Genomic DNA, 20862 nt, shown 5'->3' with positions numbered 1-20862 from the left:
AGTCCAACTATGAATACTCCTGTCAAATGTCAACTGGTAGATTAACCATTTGATCAGATTATAATCCTTTAGGTAATGGGTCATGGTAATCAATTACATCATATCTCATTGCGTTTTATCATTAGGCCCTGTTCAGCGCTTGTATCTGAGGTGGTAATTGGTTTATGTTAAATACTATTTGTGTTTGTGCTGGGGTTTTGCTTGCAATGTTATTGTACAGTTCGTTTTGTGCTTGATTTTATATATTTATTTATATTTTTTTAATATGATGCAACTGAGGTGTGTCATCTGTTTAAGTTGTATAATAACTATGTTAGTTTGGCTGAATCTACAGTCTTCGTTCAATTCACTCTTTCCAGAGCCTTATCATCCATTGTTTCTGTGCATTCTTTTCAGTCATTTCATTGCCCATCTAAAACCTCCCAGGTTTGACCTGTACAAGAACACTATCTTCCCCTTATCATCATCACAATCTTCCCCCTCATAATAATTCTTGGTTGCTTTCAATTTTATTTTCAATGCTTTAACAATTTTCTATTTCTTGTTCATCTCATTAAATATTTTCTCAGAGGAATGGAATCACTCTCAGCTGTTGGTCTTTAAATTTGATCTTAAGTAGAAGAAGAAGAAGAAGAAGAAGAAGAAGAAGCTCGGCATATATCTAATTCATTTTGCGAAGTAATTGATTAAAGTTGCTACTTTTATTTTTCTCAGTATTTCTGCTTTTTGGCAGGACATGGGTATTGAAGATCCAGAATTTGTTGAGTTGGTCAATCAAATTGAGGAACTTGAGCGGAAATTATTTGCTCATCCACTGCACAAGGTTTGCCATATTATGCAGTGTTAGCTCTCATTTGTTTCTTTTGAATTTGTGAAGGTGTCAAAGAGCCCAACTACTGCTATAAGATGTCTTGCAATGCTGCTGTCTTCAAGTGATTTTACCTAAGTATTACTTTCATCTGATTCTTACGCAGTGCCAGGATGAGAATCAGATCAGAAGTTTCCAGAGGAAAGCGGAGGTGAATCATGAAATTCAACAGCTTAAGACAAAAATGCGTGATTCCCAGGTATTTTTCTCTTCAAATGTTCCTTTATCTCAGTCTGACGCATGTTTGAAATATAGATTGGAAAACACACTTGCAATCGATGAAGAGCCAATATTATACTGCATGTATGATACATCTTTTTGCACATCTTGGTGGGCTGTAGTCACTTGCCAAGAAAGCCTTTGGTATGAAATATGATTCAACTGATTGCATGTATTGCAGTGTGAATATTTAGATATTGCTTTTGCATGGATGCTCCAAATATTGAAGCACTTACATAATTTGGAATTGGATCATCTTTTCCTCTTGGTTTTCAGATGGGGAAATCTTTTATACTGCTCTTGTACTTGGTTTGTGCCCTGTCTGTCGTCCCTCATATGATATTTCTCCTTTACCTATAAATAAAATGGTATGAATTATCTTCCTGGGTAAATCATGGTTTTGGAAATTCTCCCAAGAGGGGTTAAAAAATGTATAACCTTTGTAACTTTGCATGTGGCTGTATGAACAAGCGGCATGAATTATAAAGTTTGTCTTCTTTGTACTTTGCCCTATCTTTGTTTCATCTATCAAAATCCTTTGTGTTCTTTCACGTTTGCATTCTCTATTACTCTCGGACTGTAGTTTTCACTTGATATTTGTTTTGTTACTTGTGGTGTGCTCTTGGAGGTGCAAAAAAGAATTCCCTTCTGGCATTGAACATGCAGAATCTGGTATTGATGTTTTTATCTGGATTATATCATCTTTTCTATTCATTATGATGCAGACAATATAATATGTTTTATTGAGTCAAACAGCCAGGATACTGACATGTTTGCTAGTAGTTGGGATTCTAATTTCCGAACATACGGTGTTAGCTATGTTGGTTTTCAAACAAACCTGCATTTTCATGATTTTTCCTGTTCTATGATTTAATTTATTTTTAATTGATTTTGTAGCTTCAAAAATTTCGTGATGAACTTAAAAACCGTTCACGGGTTTTGAAAAAGCTTGGCCATATTGATGCTGATGGTGTCGTCCAGTTAAAGGGACGGGCTGCCTGCTTGATAGACACTGGAGATGAGCTCCTTGTTACTGAACTGATGTTCAATGGTAAATTTTTAATCACTCTTACCTGATTCTTACCTATTATCAGTGTTAAAGGAAGAGGGCAATTTTTCTCTTTGGTGTGCCACTGTGTTTTCACACTTGAAATGACTCAAATGACCCTCTCTCAGGATTATTTATGAGAGTGCTCCCCATATGATCTCTTGTTACCTTTCAACTTCTTCCACAAACAGCCTTCCCTCCTCTTTCAACTAGTACCCATAATCCTACATGTTATGCCTCATGCATGTAGCAAATGTTTGTGTCTAGTGTCAATTAAGGCTTGTTGTCAGGCCAGCTGGGGCTAGGCTTGGGCTGTGGGGCACTGTGCCATCAGAATTGAATTAGAAATTTATAGTAATGTTAGGCCTCTGGCTCTCTGCCTGGCTTAGCCTGATTAGGATTTTTTTTTTTTGATCAGTAAATGAGATTTGTATTAAAAACGCCAAAAAAGGCAGACCAAAGTACACACGATGTATACAACAACAGCCAAAAAGCACCAAAAAAAGAAAGAGAACAAAAAGATACTCCCTTCCTCAAACTGACCCCAACCTATCAATGAAATCTACTATGGACATCAATCTTTCACCTATAAACAGTTTGGTCCAAGTTAAGAAGTTACACAAAAACAAGTATTTCAACCTTTGGATTGAGAATTCCACATTCTCAAAAGATATTCTATTTCTCTCTTTCCAAATAGTCCAAAAGAGGTATAAAGGAGCTGCCCTCTAAACCTCTTTCCGCTTTCTTCCAACGAAGGAACCATATCAGCCTAGCAGAGTTTCTCTAACCGTGGATTGCATCACCCAAAAAACTCTAAAGAGAGAGAATAATAGGTCCCACAACACCCTTGCCTTGTCATAATGCAAAAGGATGTGGTCAATAGACTCCTCATGAGACAAACATAGGAAACAACGGTTGGCTAAAGACCACCCCCTCCTTTGAAGCTGGTCAAGAGTCAAAGCTTTTCCCCAAGTTGCCTCCCAAGCAAAAAAGCACACCTTAGGAGGAACCCATGCATTCCACACAACACTAGAAGGGAATTGCACTACCCTTCCTGTCTTTAAGCTAGCATAAAGAGATTTAACAGAGAAAGTTCCACTCTTTGTATCAACCCAACATACTTTATCCTCTTTACTCTCTTCTACCGCTTTATCTTGAAGTCTTGCAAAAAAGCATTCCACAATTACAATCTCCTAATCATTTAGGGGGGCCTCAGGAAGTTAAGATTCCAACCACCCCCTTGTTAGAATGTTGCCACAACTCTACCACCCAAGCATCTTTAGAGTTAGAAAGAGCAAATAAAGAGGGAAAAGAAACATTTAATGGCTCATCCCCGCACCACTTATCTTTCCAAAACTTTATCCTTTTCCCATGGCCCACTGAAAAGGACAATTTAGAACTAACTACATCCCACAACTTTCTTATGGTCTTCCATAACCCAACACCATAGCCTCCTCTCACTTCCTTAGAGCACCAACCCCCTTCCAAATCCCCATATTTAGCATTAATGATTTGTCTCCAAAAGGCCTCCCTTTCTGAACCCAATGCCAAATCCACTTACAAAGGAGGGCCTTATTAAGCGAGTGAAGGCGCCTAACACCTAGGCCCCCCGTCCTTCTATTAGAGCAAACGGTATCCCACTTCACTAGATGAGGCTTACTATCTAAGGTCTCGCTTCCCCATAGGAAGTCCCTTTGAAATTTTTCCAACCTTAACCACACAAGCCTTGGCATCCAGAATAGAGACAAAAAGTAGATTGGCAAATTCGATAACATACTTCTAATCAACGTTAGTCTTCCCTCTTTGGAAATATATTGTCTTTTCCACAAAGCCAATCTTTTGCGGAATCTTTCTTCCACTCCATCCCAAGCCACCAACGAATTAAAAGGGGCGCCTAAAGGGAGCCCCAAATAGGTGGTCGGGAGCACTCCCACTTTACAGCCTAATACAAGAGCCAACTCATCAAGGTTAGCCTGATTAGGATTCTGAAAACCAAGTCTTAGGGGTTTTGATGCCATATAGTGGTGGTTGATCGGTTGTCAAAAATGTCATTTTTCTTTCATTTCATTTTTTTTGCAAAGACAGATGCTATCTACATTACTAAAATGTTTTCCTTGAGAGGTTATTCTCTTACATGGGTTACCCAAGACTGTTGTTTCAGACAAGGATGTAAAATTTTGAGCTATTTTTGGAGAATACTATGAAGGTTGATAAATACAAACTTAATTTCTGTTCATTATTCCAACACTAAACAGGTGGGCAAACTAAAGTTGTTAATTGTAGCCTTGGTGATTATTTAAGATGCTTAGTGGGTGCTATGTTGGTAATTGAGACCAATTACTTCCCATAACAGAATTTTCTTGTAATAGTTCAGTGAACTGGACCATGGGATACTGTCCTTTGAAATTGTTACTGTTTGCAGCCTTAAAAATCCATTGATTTGATTTTACATGAGGGAGGTTCATGATTAAGTAGGAAGGAAGTTTGCACTTAGCAATGAAAAATATGAAGTTAATGCTGATCTTAGGAGGCATTTTGCTGAATGCAAGGGGGTATGGTTATGATCCATACAAGACCAGATCATTTTCCTAAAGATGTTTATACGATGCTACATTCCAAGAATACTGGTTTGTATATAAGATTGTCTGAGAAAATCAGTTCAAATTATTTTCCTAAAGGTGTTTATAAGATGCTACATTTCAAGAATGCTGGTTCATATAAGATTGTTCAAGAAAATCAGTTCAAATGCTTATGCCCTTGAGCTATGAGATGATATAGCTATTGGTATTGTGTTTAATGTTGAGGAGATATTATATAGAGATCACTGTGATGATGCCCTTCATGATGAAATGGTTATTCAATAGCCATTAGAATGAAGCTTGAAGGAAGAGATTGAAGAGGTGGTTGAAAATCAAATTGTATCAAGGAGAGGGGGATGCTACCAAAATATTTGATCAAGTAGAAAAATTTCTCTTTTTCTAATTACACTTGGATTACATCAGAAAAATTTTATTTGATAAATGATGATCTTTATGAGAAGTATCATTCCTTTTACTCATCCATGTCAAAATTTTCCAAGTTGAAGAGAGAAAATGGAGAGCAATGTTGAAAGTATCTTTTGAAGACTCAAGTGAAAAGGAATTCCAATGCCCCCACTTTAATTTGGGATACCAAGGATAATTTAAGTTTCTCTTGGGACTTACAATAATTAGTTTGGGTGGAGCCTTTGTTAAGATTCTATTTTAGGTAGCGGTTTACTTTTTGTCAAGTTTCTATTCCTTAGTCTTCTTATTATAATAGGAAAGTTTTTATTTTTTAAATAATATTCCTTTCCTAGATCTATTCCTTTTCTTGTAAGACAAGATAAGGGATTAGGAATATTGTTCTGAATGGGAAGAGTCATAAGAGTCTACATATACAGTACACCTATGTGATCTTTCAAAGAACAAAAGTTTTTAACATCTTTTATGCTTCCTTTGGGGGTATGCTTGTCTTTTTCCCCAATGTGATTGCTTGGGAAACCTAGGTGGGATTGCCTAGAGACCTTGGTGTGATTGCCAAAGACCTCTTTCTTATATTTCAGCCATTGTTAAGTCTTTCATCTTTTTATATTACTCAAAAACCTTCTATACTGCTAGAAATCTAAAGATTTTGCATCACCTTGTTTTTAAATAATGCTTACTGTTGTGACAATCCTTGGAAGAGCAGATCCAAACCTTTTCAGATTGGTAGTTAACAGAGAGGCTATAGTTGGATACTGCTGCTGTTGGGCTATGATAGGGGTTATGGGAATCCAAGATTCTCTATGGACTTTTTTTTTTTTTTTTGATAAGTAAGCATAAATTGTATTAAAGGGCAAACCGCCATAAAGCATACAAGGAGTATACAAACGCAGCCACACCCCAAAAAACAACAGAAACAAGCAGCCCCAAACGGCCCTTAAAAAGCCGCTAGCCACTCCAAAAAGGTTAAAAGCGAAGAGGACTCCTCTCCCATGTACAATCTAGCCCAACTCCACAAATTACAAACAAAATAATTTTTGAGTTTCTGTATGTCTAACGAGCCCCCCTAAAGGCTAATCTATTTCTCTCCTTCCAAACCGTCCAAAAAATACACACCGGTATGGAATTCCAGATTTTTTTCCTCTTTTTCCCCACAAAGGAGCCCCTCCAACTAAGTAAAAACTGTAAGACCGTCTCTGGGAACACCCAATGAACTCCAAACAAAGCAAGGATGATATCCCAAAGAACCCTAGCCACTATACAATGTAAAAGAATGTGATTTACACTTTCCTCTTCACAACCGCACAAAAAACAGCAATTAGGAAGCTGCCACCCTCGTCTTTGGAGCCTATCCAAAGTAAGGATCTTCCCCCATGTAGCTTCCCAAGCAAAAAAGGCAGCTTTAGTAGGGACCATGTTCACCCAAATGCATTTAACCGGGAAGGCAATGGTATTAGGAGCAGCCAGCAGATTGTAAGCGTGTCTGACTCCAAAAATACCTTTACCTCCGCCTCTCCAAACCACCAAATCCTCTTCTTGGGAGATCTTGACGTCCCTCAGCATGTTAAACAAAGCTCCTATTAAATCCAGCTCCCAATCATTTGAGTCCCTAGCAAATCTGATGTTCCAACCCCCTTGACCAAGGCTAGAGTCCCAAACCTCGTTGATTGTTGCATTTTTATGCACCGCCAAAGTATATAACTGGGGGAAAATTCTGGACAGCACCTCCTCACCACACCAGAGATCCGTCCAAAATTTTACCTTAGTCCCCTTGCCCACCTTAAAACTTATGTTATCCCAACACCAATTTGCCTCCTTCAATATCTCCTTCCAAACCCCGACCCCAAACGCCCCACGCGCTTCATTTGTCCTCCACCCAAGGCCCTCTTGACCATATTTCACCCCAATCACTTTCTTCCAAAGAATATCCTCTTCAAAGGCAAACCTCCAAATCCACTTACTCAATAAGGCTCTATTGAGAAGATCAATCTTCCGTAAACCAAGCCCTCCATTCTCCTTTTGAGTACACACCACCTCCCAATTAATAAGATGTATTTTCCTTTCCATTCGCCCCCCTCCCCAAAGAAAGTCTCTTTGCATTTTTTCAAGCCTTTTCACTACTAACTTGGGCATCCGGAAAAGGGACAATTGATAAATAGGAATGCTGGCCAAGGTGCTCTTGATAAGGGTGATTCTCCCGCCCTTAGAAATGTATTGTCTTTCTATGGACTTCAATGATTGGATGTTGGACACAGTGGTTTTGTTTTTAGATCTTATTCCATACTGGGAACTTGGGGCTGAAAGGAAGGATGGGTTACTTCAGAGGCTTGCTTTATGGTAAATTTTCTCTCTAATCTTTCTTTACGGCCATCTGCAAGAGTGGGGTGTTTGGCTCCCTGGGAAACCAATATAGGGATGAAGGGCTTAGGTTCATTGATCAATGAATTTTTTCTGGGATTAGATGGATGTTGCCAGAAATGATTAAGCTCCATTGGTAACATGGCATGACAATTTTGCTAAAGGGGAAAGGAAAAGGAGGTGTTCCACAACCCTCGTATGTAAATGTGATGCATACGGAGGTAATAAAACAAAAAGCTCTTTGAGAGGGCAGAGGTGTCAATCCAGAAGATCAAAGAGGTTGTCTTACCCTCCATGCATGGACAGTAGAGTTCATTCTGGGAAGGAGGTCATCATTGTTAGATTTTGTCGATATGATTGGGCCTTTAGAGGAAATGGATATTGCTAGTTTTTCTTCTTTCTTTGCTTGGTGTAGCTTGTATACCTACCTTATAGCTTAGTTGCTCCCCTTTCTTCACATCCAATTGTGTACATCTTATTACTTTTTTCCTATTAATTGGAAGTGGGATATTATGGTTGCTAACAAGTGAGATTAATTAAGGGAAAGCAGCCATTAATTTTTGAATTTTGATGAAAAAGATTATGGTTGCTGGCAATGTGTGTTAATTGATTTTTCAATGGATAAATAGAGAAGCCATTTTCAGCCATTTCAGAGAATTTCAAAGAGGATGTTCATTTGTGAATAGCAATTAAAACAGGTGTATTTTTTTTTTTTTTTTTGGAATTTGACACTCATAAATAGAGGGTATGTTATGGTTGCTGGTGGGATTAAATAAAGCTGCAATTAATTTCAGAATATTAGATGAAAAGAGGATTATGGTTGCCTGCAATGAGAGTAATTAGGGGAGAGCTGCCATTAATTTTAGAATGTCTGATGAAAAGGGATTATGGTTGTTGGCACAAGGATTATGATTGTCAGCAATAGGATTGAATAGAATAGCTGTTTAACACCATCATAGAGCAAATTAGACCATCTGTTTCAGAGTAAATGGAGGGGAGTAATTACTTGTAATTGGAAGAGGCCTAGAGGCCCTCTTTTAGAGCAGATGGAAGAGTAGTTAATTGTATATACCACTTGGAAGAGGCTGTTTAGAGCCAATGAAAGGGGATAGTAATTTGTAAATAACACTTGGAAGAGTATTTTTGGGGGAAAAAGAAGTAAACACCACTCCTCACACTGCTTAAAGGGTGCGTTAACTGACTATATTATGGCCATCAATGGGATTAAATTAAACAAAGATTTCAGTTTCACAATAGTCGATAGAAGGTGTTTTGACTTCTTTTGTGGAGAGAGATATTATGGTTGATAGCAATGGGGAGTAGTCTCTGATGATAGGATCAATTGAACAGAGAGCAGCCATTAATATGACAATACTTGGTGAAAGGGATTACAGTGTCTCACAGTCGTTATTGTTAGTGATGTGATTAAATAGAATAGCTGTTTTCATCCCTTTTGGTGCAAATCGAAGAGCTGTTTGAAAGTAAATGGAAGGTGATATCCATTTGCAAATAACACTTGGAACTAACGTATTTTGTAGAAATGAACAAGCAGGCAAAACTTCAAACTTCTTTAGGCATAGAGATGCTAGTTAAGGGTATTATGGTAATTGAGTTGATCAAATGAGAAGCTATTAATTTTAGAGTATCCGATTAAAAAAATGATTATTTTCATATTTTAGAAGATTGGTATTACGGGGATTGTCAGGACTTGCCTTATCCTGCTCCTAATAGGATGCTTTGGGGGAGGTTTAATTTGGTTTGGGATTTTGTTTTTGACATAGAGAAGGGTTGGGGAATGTTTGGGTATTATTCCACCTAGCCCTGCCCCACCTTGATTATATATAAAATAAAAATATAATTTAATTGAACCTTTTCATTTTTTTTCCCTTTCCCTTTTGAACATATATAAAAGAAAAATGCAACTTTATATGTCTTAACAAAATAAAATATATAAATTTATGGAACGATTAATTTATTTGTTAATTTGGGAAGGGAAAAATTTATCTATTAGAAAAAAAATTAAATTGGACAGGGTAGGTATGGGAATCCACTTTCCCATAACCACCCTGCCCCACTTTGATTCAGGTTTTGGGATGGGGATGGCAATGCATTCATATAATCAGGGTGGAGATGGGATGGGGGTTGCCCGCTCCATTGACATCCGTGATCTCCAATGATAGGATTTGTTAAGAGAGCAACCACTACTTGGTTCCTATATATTTGTGCATATACACATTTGGCCTCCTGCTATTTGAAATGACATTTTTCTTCTTGTTTCCTGTTCATCATGTAAGATCCCTTCTGTTTATTAGTGAAAAACTATAAGAACTATTTTTTTATTGGTAAAAGAGGGGGAAAAGGTCTATACATGTATTTGGGCTGGCTAGTACCACAAGGGCAAGTGCAAGCCAGACCAGGAACTTGAAGCTAATGAGGCCTGCTTTCATGGGCCCATTAAATGGTGCTCAGTGATCAGACAGGCCATCGTGGTGGCTTATTTTCATATTGGGACATATATCTGTATCTGTGGATTCTGAGCAGTTTTCAATCAGGTACATTCAATGACCTGGATCATCACCAAGTAGCAGCTCTTGCAAGTTGTTTCATTCCAGGAGACAAATCAACTGAGCAGATACATTTGAGGACAGAACTTGCTAAACCATTACAACAACTTCAAGATAGTGCAAGAAGAATAGCAGAGGTGTGTTATCTACTAACTTAATTTCTTGCTTGTTATTTTTCAATTTAACCATGAAAAATGTTAAAAGCAACTTCCTCTAAAAATGATCACAGATACAACATGAATGCAAATTGGAAGTGAATGTGGATGAGTACGTGGAATCAACAGCGAGGCCATACTTGATGGATGTGATCTACTGTTGGTCAAAGGTAGGAATCCAATTTTGATCAGTAAAGGGTGCAGTGATGCCATCTTTCCTTAAGTGGAACTTATATTTTTTTTTTTATCCTTGTCTTCAGTCTTTGAATGCTCTTTATTAATGAAACTGTTTAGGATAATACTGCCAAATAAATTGCTTAGTAAAGCCATATATTCCCAATTAAGATTCAAATTAAATCTCTCTTTATTAGGAATGGAAATATTCTAGATGGCATCTCTCTCTCTCTCTCTCTCTCTCTCTCAAATATTATTTTGGGTATTACCAAAACTTCATCTGTTTTGAAAACATGATTTTATTTTGGGTGTCACCAAAACATTGCCTGTTCAATAAGATTTTGTGATTGACAGATAAGATGGTTGATTTTTTATTTTATGGGTTTGGAGGTGGACTAACTCCTTATTCTATGAATTTTTGAGATGATAAAGGTGTAAAAGCAAGTGATGGGATTGATCATGTAGATGTTTATAGGTCTTCAGATATATTCTCTTTAGTAATTGATGAGGATGCTTAGGGGAGGAAGAAGTCGGTTTGTGGTGGAGTCCAAATTGTTTGAGATTGTGGTTGAGGATTCGGGTGGAAAGCTGAAAGGATGTATATGGGAGAGAAGTAGGGGTTTTGCTTCTTGGATTAGATTTGGGGAGGCTAGTCTTCGTTGTTTTTTGGAAGGCGTTGAAACCTGTTGTAGAGAGGTTGATGATCAAAGATGGGTTATTGAATGGATGGAGGGAAACAGAAAGTTTAGAATGGAGCGACAACTGAACAAGGCAGGGAGGTTCATCCTATGCTCTGTTCGAGATATAGAAGCTAAAAGATATAGCATTATTTTCCCTGAAGGGAAGGGTCAGGCCAGTGGCTGGAACTCTTTAGCCGTGAGGTTGAGAGGTCTTGGAGTGGTCCTGTCAGAAGGCTTAAAGTTTACCAATGTGCCAGAGGTTCCGTTGAAGTCGAAAGGAGTGTTGAAGGTTCAGTGGAAGGAAAAGTGGGTGGAGACGATGTCTTTTGTAGATGCTGTTAAGTCGACCCCGAGAAGAGTAGGTGAGTCAGTGTGGTTAGAGGTAAGGGAAAAAGAGGTGTGTGGAAGATTAGATCAGTTGAGACATTGTCTGATAGGGAGGTGGGGTTCTATCTCAGCCCCTTTACCTGAGTTGGAATACGTAAGGAGCTGGTCCCGCCAGAATTGGGAGGTTAAGGGGAAGATGACGATTGCTGTGTTAGGCAGGGGTATTCTGATGTTTGATTTTGAGCTGGCTCAAGAGGCTGAGGGTGTTTTGGCCAGAGGCAAAAGAAGCATTAAGGAAAATTGTCTTATCTTGGACAGATGAAACCCAGAGGTGGGGTGTTCCTGCAAGATCTCCAATGCCGTAGAGGCATGGGTAAGGGTGGTCGGGCTCCCACTCCATTTCTGGAGTCTTGAGGTGTTCAAAAGAATTGGAGATGGGTGCGGAGGATTTATAGCAGTGGATGAAGAAACCAAATCCATGTCTGAGTTGCAATGGGCTAGGATTCTGGTGAAGCGTGCGGAATGGGAGGTCCCTAACTCTGCTCATATAGTTTTGGGGTCGGGATGCTTTTCTCTCCAACTGTGGTGGGAATCTTCACCTTGGTTCTCGCAGGTGGTGCCGGTGGGAAGCTCCTCCGGGAAGGGCGGGCTAAGGGTAGGCGAAGAAGCTGTTGGGTCTCATCGGGTGGCTTACTGCGGGAATCAAAGGGAGAAGGTGGAGCAGTTGAGGTTGCAGTCGAAGGTACAAGACGTGGCACTCGCTGGAGGAAAACCACCCATGCTTTCTGGTGAGGCCTCTGCAGAAGAGACTGATGAGTGAAGATGGGCTGGTGGTCCAGTCGACCTAGTGGGAGGGGGTAGGGAGTCCTCTCCCAACAGTCTGGATGAACTTGGATGTGGGCTGGCAGGCCCTTGCAGTGGGCCTAGCTGTGGACCTTCAGCTTTAAGTTGTGGGGAGGCCCAAGGCCTTTGTCTTGTGAGCCGGGTGGATTTGGGCCGGGATCCAAGGCCCATTCACTTAAAAGGTCCCTTAAGTTACAGAGAGGGGGTGTTGGGTGAGGCCTATGGGCCTGTTCGAGCTGTCACAAAGGGAGAAGGGGCCTTTTATGGGGACGAGACCCCAATCTCTCCTCCTAGGGCTCGTGTTGTGCAGTCGCCATCCAAAATCAAGGGTGCAAGTGGAGGTGCAAGCGGAGAAGCCAACCCCCTTGTCGGGTTGCCGAGAGACTCAATGATGCTATGTTCCTCACAGTTGATGGATCGGGGGCACTTGACTGACGAAGCGGTTTGCGAAGAGGCATCCAGGTATGTCGATCTTTGTTTTATTCCATTGGGGGCCGGGATCTCTCTTCTTCTTCTCCTTTTTCTTTTGGACGAGTTACGTTGAATGAGGGGTCTTTCGGTGGTTCGGCTTCCGTGGTTAACGAAGAGGAGCAGACCTCGTTGAGTATCATTCTGGTTGACGGTAGCAATGGGGTGCTAGCCTCTAAGGGAGAGAAGCCAGTGGCTGGAGAAGGTGCGGGAGGGGAGTTTGAGGGGTTGCTTCAGGACTTGGATGGATGCCGTTGGGACGACAACTGCCTGGCAAGGTTTAGTAATTTTTTGGGCTTCTCTACGGAAGGTTTTGAAGGCGAAATCTTGAATTTGCTCCTAAGGACTAAGAGAAGAAGTGAGCAAAATCTGAAGAAGGCCTCGTCAAGGACCACTAAGTTTGATTGGGAGTTGAAAAAACTTGAGTGGTCTATTAATTATAATGGGGCGAGAAAGGAGAATTCTCTGGTCAGAGAAGGTGGGGTTAGAATCTCGACTGTTAGATGAAGCTAAAGATTCTATCTTGGAATGTTAGAGGGGCTAATGACAGAAATAAAAGGAAGGTAATTAAGGCCCTAATCAGGTCGCAAAAAGTGGATGTGGTGTGTTTGCAGGAGACCAAAATTCAAGAAATGTCCCAAGGGGTTATTCACAGTCTTGGTGTGGGAAGATTCTTAGGTTGGGGAGCTGTGAATGCAAGGGGGGCAGTTGGAGGGGTGGTGGTTTTCTGGGATAAGAGAGTTTTGGAGTTAGTAGGCCTGGAAGTGGGAATCTTCTCAATTTCGTGTCAGTTCAAGAACTGCGAGGATGGGTTTATGTGGTTCTTTACGGGGGTCTATAGACCTACTTTGAAAAGTTATAGAGAACCTTTTTGGAAAGAGTTGGGTGCCATTCGAGGACTGTGGTCTAATCCTTGGTGCATCAGTGGGGACTTCAACGTTATTAGATTTCCCAGTGAACGTAGTAGAGAAGGAAGATTGTCTGGGTCCATGAGAAGGTTTTCGGAGGTGTTAGATGAGTTGGCTTTAAGAGATTTGCCTCTTCAGGGGGGACCTTATACGTGGAGTGGAGGGCTAAATGGCCAATCCAGGTCAAGACTGAATCGCTTCCTGATTGCACACTCTCAAGGCCTATGTTTGATCACTTCCCAATTCTGTTAGATGGGGGTGGGGTGAGGAGAGGTCTAATTCCTTTTCGTTTTGAGAATATGTGGTTGAAGGAGGAGGGCTTTGAGGAGCTTCTTAAGGGCTGGTGGCAAGGTTTCAATTACAGTGGGTCTTATAGTTTTGTCCTCTTAGAAAAACCAGAGGCCTTACAAGTTAAGCTGAAGAATTGGAATAAGGAAGTCTTTGGTAAAGTGGGGGTGAACTTGAGGATGGCTTTGGACAAAGTGTCCTTTTGGGATGATCAGGAGAGGCAGAGAGCTTTAAACGAGCAAGAGTTAGAGGCTAGAAAGGAGGCTAGGGAGGATTTTAAAAAGTGGGCGATTATGGAGGAAATCTTGTGGAGGCAAAAATCAAGAGAAACATGGTTGAAGGAAGGCGATAAGAACATGGGATTCTTTCATAAGATGACAAATTCTAATAGTAGAAGGAATTGTTTGAAAAAGATTAAAGTTAATGGTAACTGACTTTCAGAAGATCAAGAAATTCAAAGGGGAGTGGTGAGGGCCTATCAGGACCTGTTATCGGATCCTGGTGGCTAGCACCCGAGTATGAGCAGTATGGAGTTTGATAGAATTGGGAGTGAGGAGGCTGCCAGGCTGGAGGAGATGATCTCAATGGAAGAGGTGTATCTGGCCCTCTCAGAGTTGAATGGGGACAAGGCTCCTGGCCCATATGGTTTCCCCATTGCTTTCTGGCAGTTTTGTTGGGATTTTGTCAAAGACGAAATAATGGGCTTCTTTAAGGATTTTTTTGAGAGGGGGAAATTTGTTAGAAGTCTGAACTCCACGTTCCTGGTTTTAGTCCCTAAGAAAGGCGGGGCTGATGATTTACACGATTATAGACCCATCAGCTTGGTGGGAGGCCTGTACAAGCTTCTCGCCAAGGTCCTAACTAATAGGTTGAAGAAGGTAGTGAGTAAGGTGGTGTCTCCTACCCAAAATGCCTTTGTTGAAGGAAGGCAAATCTTTGATGCTGCATTAATTGCTAATGAGGCCATAGACTCGCTGCTGAAAGGGGATGAAGCTGGTGTGTTATGCAAATTGGACCTAGAGAAGGCTTACGATCATATTAACTGGGATTTCCTGTTGACAGTGATGCAAAAAATGGGTATTGGGGAGAAATGGGCTGGTTGGATCAGGTGGTGCATCTCCATTGCTTCTTTCTTAGTTTTGATTAACGGATCGCCTGCGGGTTTTTTCCAGAGCACTCAAGGGTTAAGGCAAGGGGACCCCATTTCCCCTTGTTTGTTTTAGGAATGGAGGCCTTAAGCTGCCTCATTAACAGAGCAGTTAGGGGGGGCTTCTTGACCGGTTGCAGGTTAAGGGGTAGGGGTGGCAGTGGGATTCAAGTGTCTCACTTGTTGTTTGCGGATGACACGTTGGTTTTTTGTGAGGATTCCCAAGAACAAATGGCTATTCTAAGCTGGCTTTTAATGTGGTTTGAAGCCATTTCTGGTCTGAGCATCAATTTGAACAAGAGTGAAATTCTGCCGGTGGGAAGAGTAGAGAACGCTAAGGTTTTGGCTTTTGAACTGGGATGCAAAGTGGGTTCTCTCCCCTCCACTTATTTGGGGCTACCTCTAGGTGCTCCTCATAAGTCGGTGGCTATGTGGGATGGTGTGGAAGAAAGGATGTGGAAGAGACTTGCTTTGTGGAAGAGGCAGTTCATTTCCAAGGGGGGGAGAATCACTCTCATTCGGAGCACTTTGGCTAGCATGCCGATCTATCTTATGTCCTTGCTGCGTATGCCAAGAGTTGTTAGATTGAGGCTTGAGAAAATCCAAAGGGATTTCCTTTGGGGTGGGGGTGCGTTGGAGAAGAGGCCTCATCTTGTGAAGTGGGATGTGGTTCGTTCTCATAAAATGAAGGGTGGTTTGGGGATTAGAAAATTTTCTATTCTCAATAGGGCCCTGTTGTATAAATGGAGTTGGCGCTTTGCGGTTGAAAGAGAGTCCTTTTGAAGGCTTATTATCAGTAGGAAGTACGGGGAAGAAGGTGGGGGTGGATTTCTCGTGAGCTTAGGGAGAGCTATGGGGTGGGGTTTTGGAAGGAAATTAGAAAGGAAGGCGTTCTGATGTTTAAAAACGTTTCTTCCACTATAGGGGATGGTAGAAGGGTGAAATTTTGGAAGGACATTTAGTGTGGAAGCATTCCCCTTTATGAGGCTTTTCCTTCTTTGTTTGCCTTTGCGGTCTCTCAAGATGTGTGGGTAGCGGATTGTTGGGACTCTATGGGGGATGCATGGGGATGGTATCCTTGTTTCTCTAGACCCTTTAACGATTGGGAGATGGAGGTGGTGGTGAGTCTCCTTTCGTTCCTTCAAGGAAAGAGGCTTTTTGTTGGGATGGAGGATAGAGTGTTGTGGAATGCTTCTAAGAATGGGATTTTCTCTGTAAAATCCCTTTACAATACTCTTGATTCTAGTGGTTCAGTCCTGTTTCCTTGGAGAATCATTTGGAGCCCTTGTGTGCCTACAAAGGTGGGTTTTTTTTGCTTGGGAAGCTTCTTGGGGGAAGGTTCTAACCCAAGATCAACTCAAAAGGAGGGGCTGGTTTTTAGCAAACAGGTGCTTCTTGTGTTGTGATGAAGAGGAGACAATAAACCACATCCTTATTCATTGCCCCAAGGCGAGGGTATTGTGGAATCTTGTGTTTTCATTGTTTGGTGTTAATTGGGTCCTTCCGCTTACGGTTAGAGACACTCTCCTTGGTTGGTCTGCTTCCTTTGTGGACAAGAAGCGTGGAAAGACTTGGCGGGCAGCTCTTCTCTGTTTATTTTGGACGGTGTGGAAAGAAAGAAATATGATAGTTTTTGATAATGAGGCTTTGTCGATCCAAAGATTGAAAAACTCCTTCGTTTGTAATCTTTTCTCTTGGTCTAAGTCTTGTTTAGATGGAGAACCCCATTCCTTAATTAACTTTGTTGATTGGTTGGGTTCTAATCGAGGGTTGGTGAGTGTTTGCTTTTTTGTTGAGGGGTTTCTTGTGTATACTCCTTGTATGCTTCGGGTTGCCTTCTTGCTCCCTTCTTCTAATAAATTTTCTGTGATTTATCTATCAAAAAAAAAAAAAAAAAACTCCTTATTCTATGAGTTTGTCAAGCTGTCCTGGTTTGGGTGATTGAAAATGGTTTAGTTAGTAGGATTTCTTTGTTGTTTTTTTATTAGAGTTTTCATTTTTCTTATTTTTCTTTTCTTTCCTTTTTCCCAGTTAGTTTAGCATTCAGCTGTTTTCCTTTTGTTTCTTGTCCAGGGTGCAACTTTTGCAGAGGTTATACAAATGACTGATATCTTTGAGGGTAGTATCATTAGAAGTGCTAGAAGACTCGATGAGTTTTTGAACCAGGTATGTTGATTGAGTCTTCGGAAGCTTCATTCTCTTCTCCTTGTGAAGGAGGGCAGTGTGTACATAAGACTGTCTTATGATGATTGTACTTGCCTCCAAAGAAAGAAAAAGAAAAAGAAAAAAAGAGGAGCACAAAAGAAAAGAAAATTCCTTATCGAATCCATGGTTATAAGTACCAGAGTTGTCACAGTATCAATGCAGTTCCATTAAACTATGATGTTTGAAAACTAGTTTTTACAATGTAAAAGAATGAAAAAATAATAAAAAACTTGAAACATATTAGAATGACAGAAGGTAGCAATTTCTTCAGACTACTCACTGAAACATTAAGTGGTCCTATTGTCAATGCCGCATTGCAGAATACCCAGTATTTCACCTTTTTAAGTATGTTGGAGTCAGTTTTCCCTTGAACAGGCCAACTGAACATGGTTGTTAATTTCTTGAGCAGCCTCTTCTTACCTATGTTTGTTGATGAACTGAACTTACACAGCTTGTGAAATTGTGCTTGAATAGTGATAGCTTGAAAATTGAAGACAGTGCACTAATCCCATTTTCTGGATTTTTGATTTCCTGGGCCTTGTTCAGTTGCGAGCTGCTGCTAATGCTGTGGGAGAAGCTAATTTAGAGAACAAGTTTGCAGCTGCCAGTGAAAGCCTTCGTCGGGGTATTATGTTTGCAAATTCCCTGTATCTATAAGATGTTTTTCTAGGGCTTTTGTGGTTCAGGGCGTATGCATTCCAGGGAAAGAAGTTTCCTTCTGCAGTAGGAAGTGCTGAGTTGCCATCTGAGATACCGTGAACCGACATAAATGGTTCCATTTGCCTTCTCTTTTCAAATGCATTGAGTTTCCGTTTTTGCAGCATTGTGTAGATTTTCTTGTTTGACCCATTTAACCCACATTGTATACATGCAAAATTTAGGAAACGTTGGAAAAGAACACAACAAATAACAGAGTAATTTCTACATTCATATTTTATTTGGATTTTGCTGTTTATAGCTGTTAATACCAACACTTAATTTCTGTCTCTTTCATGAATGATGAGAGTGACCCTTCGTGGGGTCTTTGGCTTGGGAACTCAGAAGCAGTAGGTTCTACTTGGTCCATGGAAGTTCCAAGCATCCAAAGGTTTTCCTTTCCCTTTTTCCGTCGTTTCTGAAACACAAAATTATTCTATTCATTTTACTCTGAAAGAACGGTATCCATCCTTTACACATCAACAGCATGACTTTTTGGCAACAAATGGAGAAAAAAAAAAGGGGGGATTGTAAAGTATAACTGAACGATGAAACATAACAAAAACTATTATCCAAAGTTTTTGACTGAACTATGCGGTGATTGGAGTGAAAGCGACTGTAGAATGGTTGGCGATGTGCAGGCTAAACTGGCCTCCTTTTTCGGACACGTCAATCTTCTCCACCCCAATTGGAGGCCTCATTTCGAAGTTCATGACCATTTTGCCGATCACAAGGGCTAGGATGGGGAGCGCGAGTATGATCCCCGGGCAACTCCGCCTGCCCACCCCAAATGGCAAGAAGCGAAAATCGACCTTCCCACCAGCTACAGCGTCTGTGGCAGACTCCTCTTGCAGGAAGCGCTCTGGGCGGAACTCCTCAGGATTCTTCCACCATTCGGGGTTGTTGGCCAGCCACCAGGCATTAACCACCACCTTGGACTCTTTAGGGATGGTATAACCGCCTAGCTTAGCTTCTTCAAGGTTCATATGGGGTACGAGGAGGGGAATTGGTGAGTGTAACCTGAGGGTCTCTTTCACTGTGGCCTGTAGGTATGGAAGTTGGTGGAGGTTGGATTCAGTGACTGCACCCCCCTGGAGGACGGTGGTGATTTCATCCCGAATCTTGGATTGGACATGTGGATGGTTAACCAGTTCAGCAATGGCCCATTCCATGGACCACAGAGTAGTCTCTATAGCTGCAACATTTATGTTCTCCACAATGTAGAGCACATTTTCTTCACTGATTTCTCCCTTGTGTTGAGCATCTATTATGTGATCAATGGCACACCTGATCTTGTGTTTCTCTCCATTAGCAGCCATTATTTCCCTGTTCATACAAAAGAAACGAGTTAGAGTCAAAACTCCTAAATTTCAGAGCCTGTACATTTGACATGCATGTTGATTGAAAAACCAATGAATTACATGCATGGTTTACCTTCTTTTCTCAACATAGTAATTGTTGAAAAATGCAAGCCTACTGCTCTGCAGCTCCCTGCACTTGTTCAAGTAACCTCTCAAAAATGGCCTAAGCAGAGGAATGAAGTCTCCATAGTTGTAATCAAAACTCTGAGCCAACCGGCTTCTTTCAGAGTTAAACCGCGTGGCCTGGATGAACAGAGGATCCTCTTGAGACTCAAACTTGGCATCGAACATCATCCGGTACATGATATTGTACAGCATCAACTGCAGACGCTTCCTGATAACCAGGCCTTCACTCTTCACACTCTCCTTGTTCCTCAGGTCATCGACCACTAGATCCATTTCCTCCTCCCACATTTCACTGTATTGGTGCACCACCTTGTTAGTGAAGAATGGAAGAGTCATAATCCGACGCATTTTCCGCCAGTGGTCGCCGTAGACGGTGAACACCATGTCCTGCCCGTTCCCCGTGAAGATATCAAACACCACATTCCGCGGCCGGGATCCAAACTCCACACCTTGTGTGTGCAGCACCTGGCTAGCCAGCTCGGGATCCGACACCACTGTCAAGTTTTTTGACCCAAGTTTCAGTAGGAAGACCGGACCATACTTTTGTGCCATGGAGGCCAATAGCTGGTGATTCAGGTCATTCCCAACTTGGAGCCAATTGCCAAATATGGGTATGGAGAGAGGCCCTGGAGGGAGGGAGGCGGAGCGCTTGGAAATTGAGTAGAAAAGGTACAGAATTAGAGGAGCCAAAGGAAGAAAACGTGCTATATTGGGAGAAATGGGCAAGTAGGAGGCCAACAACCTAGTGGATGAGAGGAGAATGATTGTAACAAGAGTGAAAAAAAAGGGCTTATTGAGAAGATGGGCCATGTTTTTTTCTTCCCCTTCTTCTTTTGTGTGTATGCAATCTGTGGATTGAGTTCAGAGGAGCGGATGGAGCTATATATATATATACATAGAGGAGTGACAACTGACATCTCGTGAGGGTTGGTAGAGTTGGTGGTGCAATGGTTTTGAGAAAATCTATGGGCCCTCTTGGAATCAGGGTAGGAGAATGCATTAATCCCTTGTTCAAGTCAAAAAAATGGGGTGGTTGACTGGTTGGTAGGTGGAGTGCCTCCAGCTTGGACCAATTTGCTAACTGCTGAATCATCTCGGTTTTTTCCCATTTTATAATTGATTGAAAGGAAAAACAAGGTTTCGGATGCCCCACATCCTGGCTATGTCAGCAAAATAAAATAATTGCTATGCCTCTTCCACATCAAGTCTTTGCTTGCATCAGCATAAATAGAGTGAGCATGTTTTTGAATGAAAGTAATAACACAATCTTGGGTGAGATACATATGATCACATTTTTTTGACTAGTCAATTTCTTGTATTTTATGAATGCTTTAGAATAAAATTGAAATATATTAAAATGATGGGTATAACTGATATATTCCGAGAATCGATTACTAAATTAGAAAAATTATCTGATGACGATTT

General features: G+C 41.0%; 2 protein-coding genes across 3 annotated transcripts in view; one reads left to right on the top strand and one right to left on the bottom strand.

Moving 5' to 3' along the window:
* The window catches only part of LOC117925207 (DExH-box ATP-dependent RNA helicase DExH10), a 29509-nt gene extending 11269 nt beyond the window's left edge, over positions 1 to 18240 (top strand). For both annotated transcript variants that reach the window (XM_034844141.1, XM_034844142.1), the window contains exons 11-17: positions 734 to 823; positions 975 to 1067; positions 1985 to 2138; positions 10048 to 10196; positions 10289 to 10384; positions 17123 to 17215; positions 17801 to 18240. In XM_034844141.1, the coding sequence (XP_034700032.1) occupies positions 734 to 823; positions 975 to 1067; positions 1985 to 2138; positions 10048 to 10196; positions 10289 to 10384; positions 17123 to 17215; positions 17801 to 17911 (786 nt within the window). In that variant the 3' untranslated portion in view covers positions 17912 to 18240. The remainder of the gene's footprint in view (positions 1 to 733; positions 824 to 974; positions 1068 to 1984; positions 2139 to 10047; positions 10197 to 10288; positions 10385 to 17122; positions 17216 to 17800) is intronic.
* Positions 18241 to 18365: 125 nt separating this feature from the next.
* Positions 18366 to 20293, bottom strand: LOC117925208 (cytochrome P450 CYP73A100-like). Its single transcript, XM_034844143.1, has 2 exons — positions 19385 to 20293; positions 18366 to 19276 (listed from the first exon to the last, which is right to left on the bottom strand). The coding sequence occupies exons 1-2, from the start codon at positions 20245 to 20247 to the stop codon at positions 18541 to 18543; spliced, it is 1599 nt and encodes a 532-aa protein (XP_034700034.1). The 5' UTR covers positions 20248 to 20293; the 3' UTR covers positions 18366 to 18540.
* Between the last annotated feature and the right edge of the window lie 569 nt (positions 20294 to 20862).

Source organism: Vitis riparia, chromosome 11 (assembly GCF_004353265.1).
Source record: "Vitis riparia cultivar Riparia Gloire de Montpellier isolate 1030 chromosome 11, EGFV_Vit.rip_1.0, whole genome shotgun sequence".
NCBI classification, from domain to species: Eukaryota; Viridiplantae; Streptophyta; class Magnoliopsida; order Vitales; family Vitaceae; genus Vitis; species Vitis riparia.
This window is presented reverse-complemented; position numbering and strand designations above follow the sequence as displayed.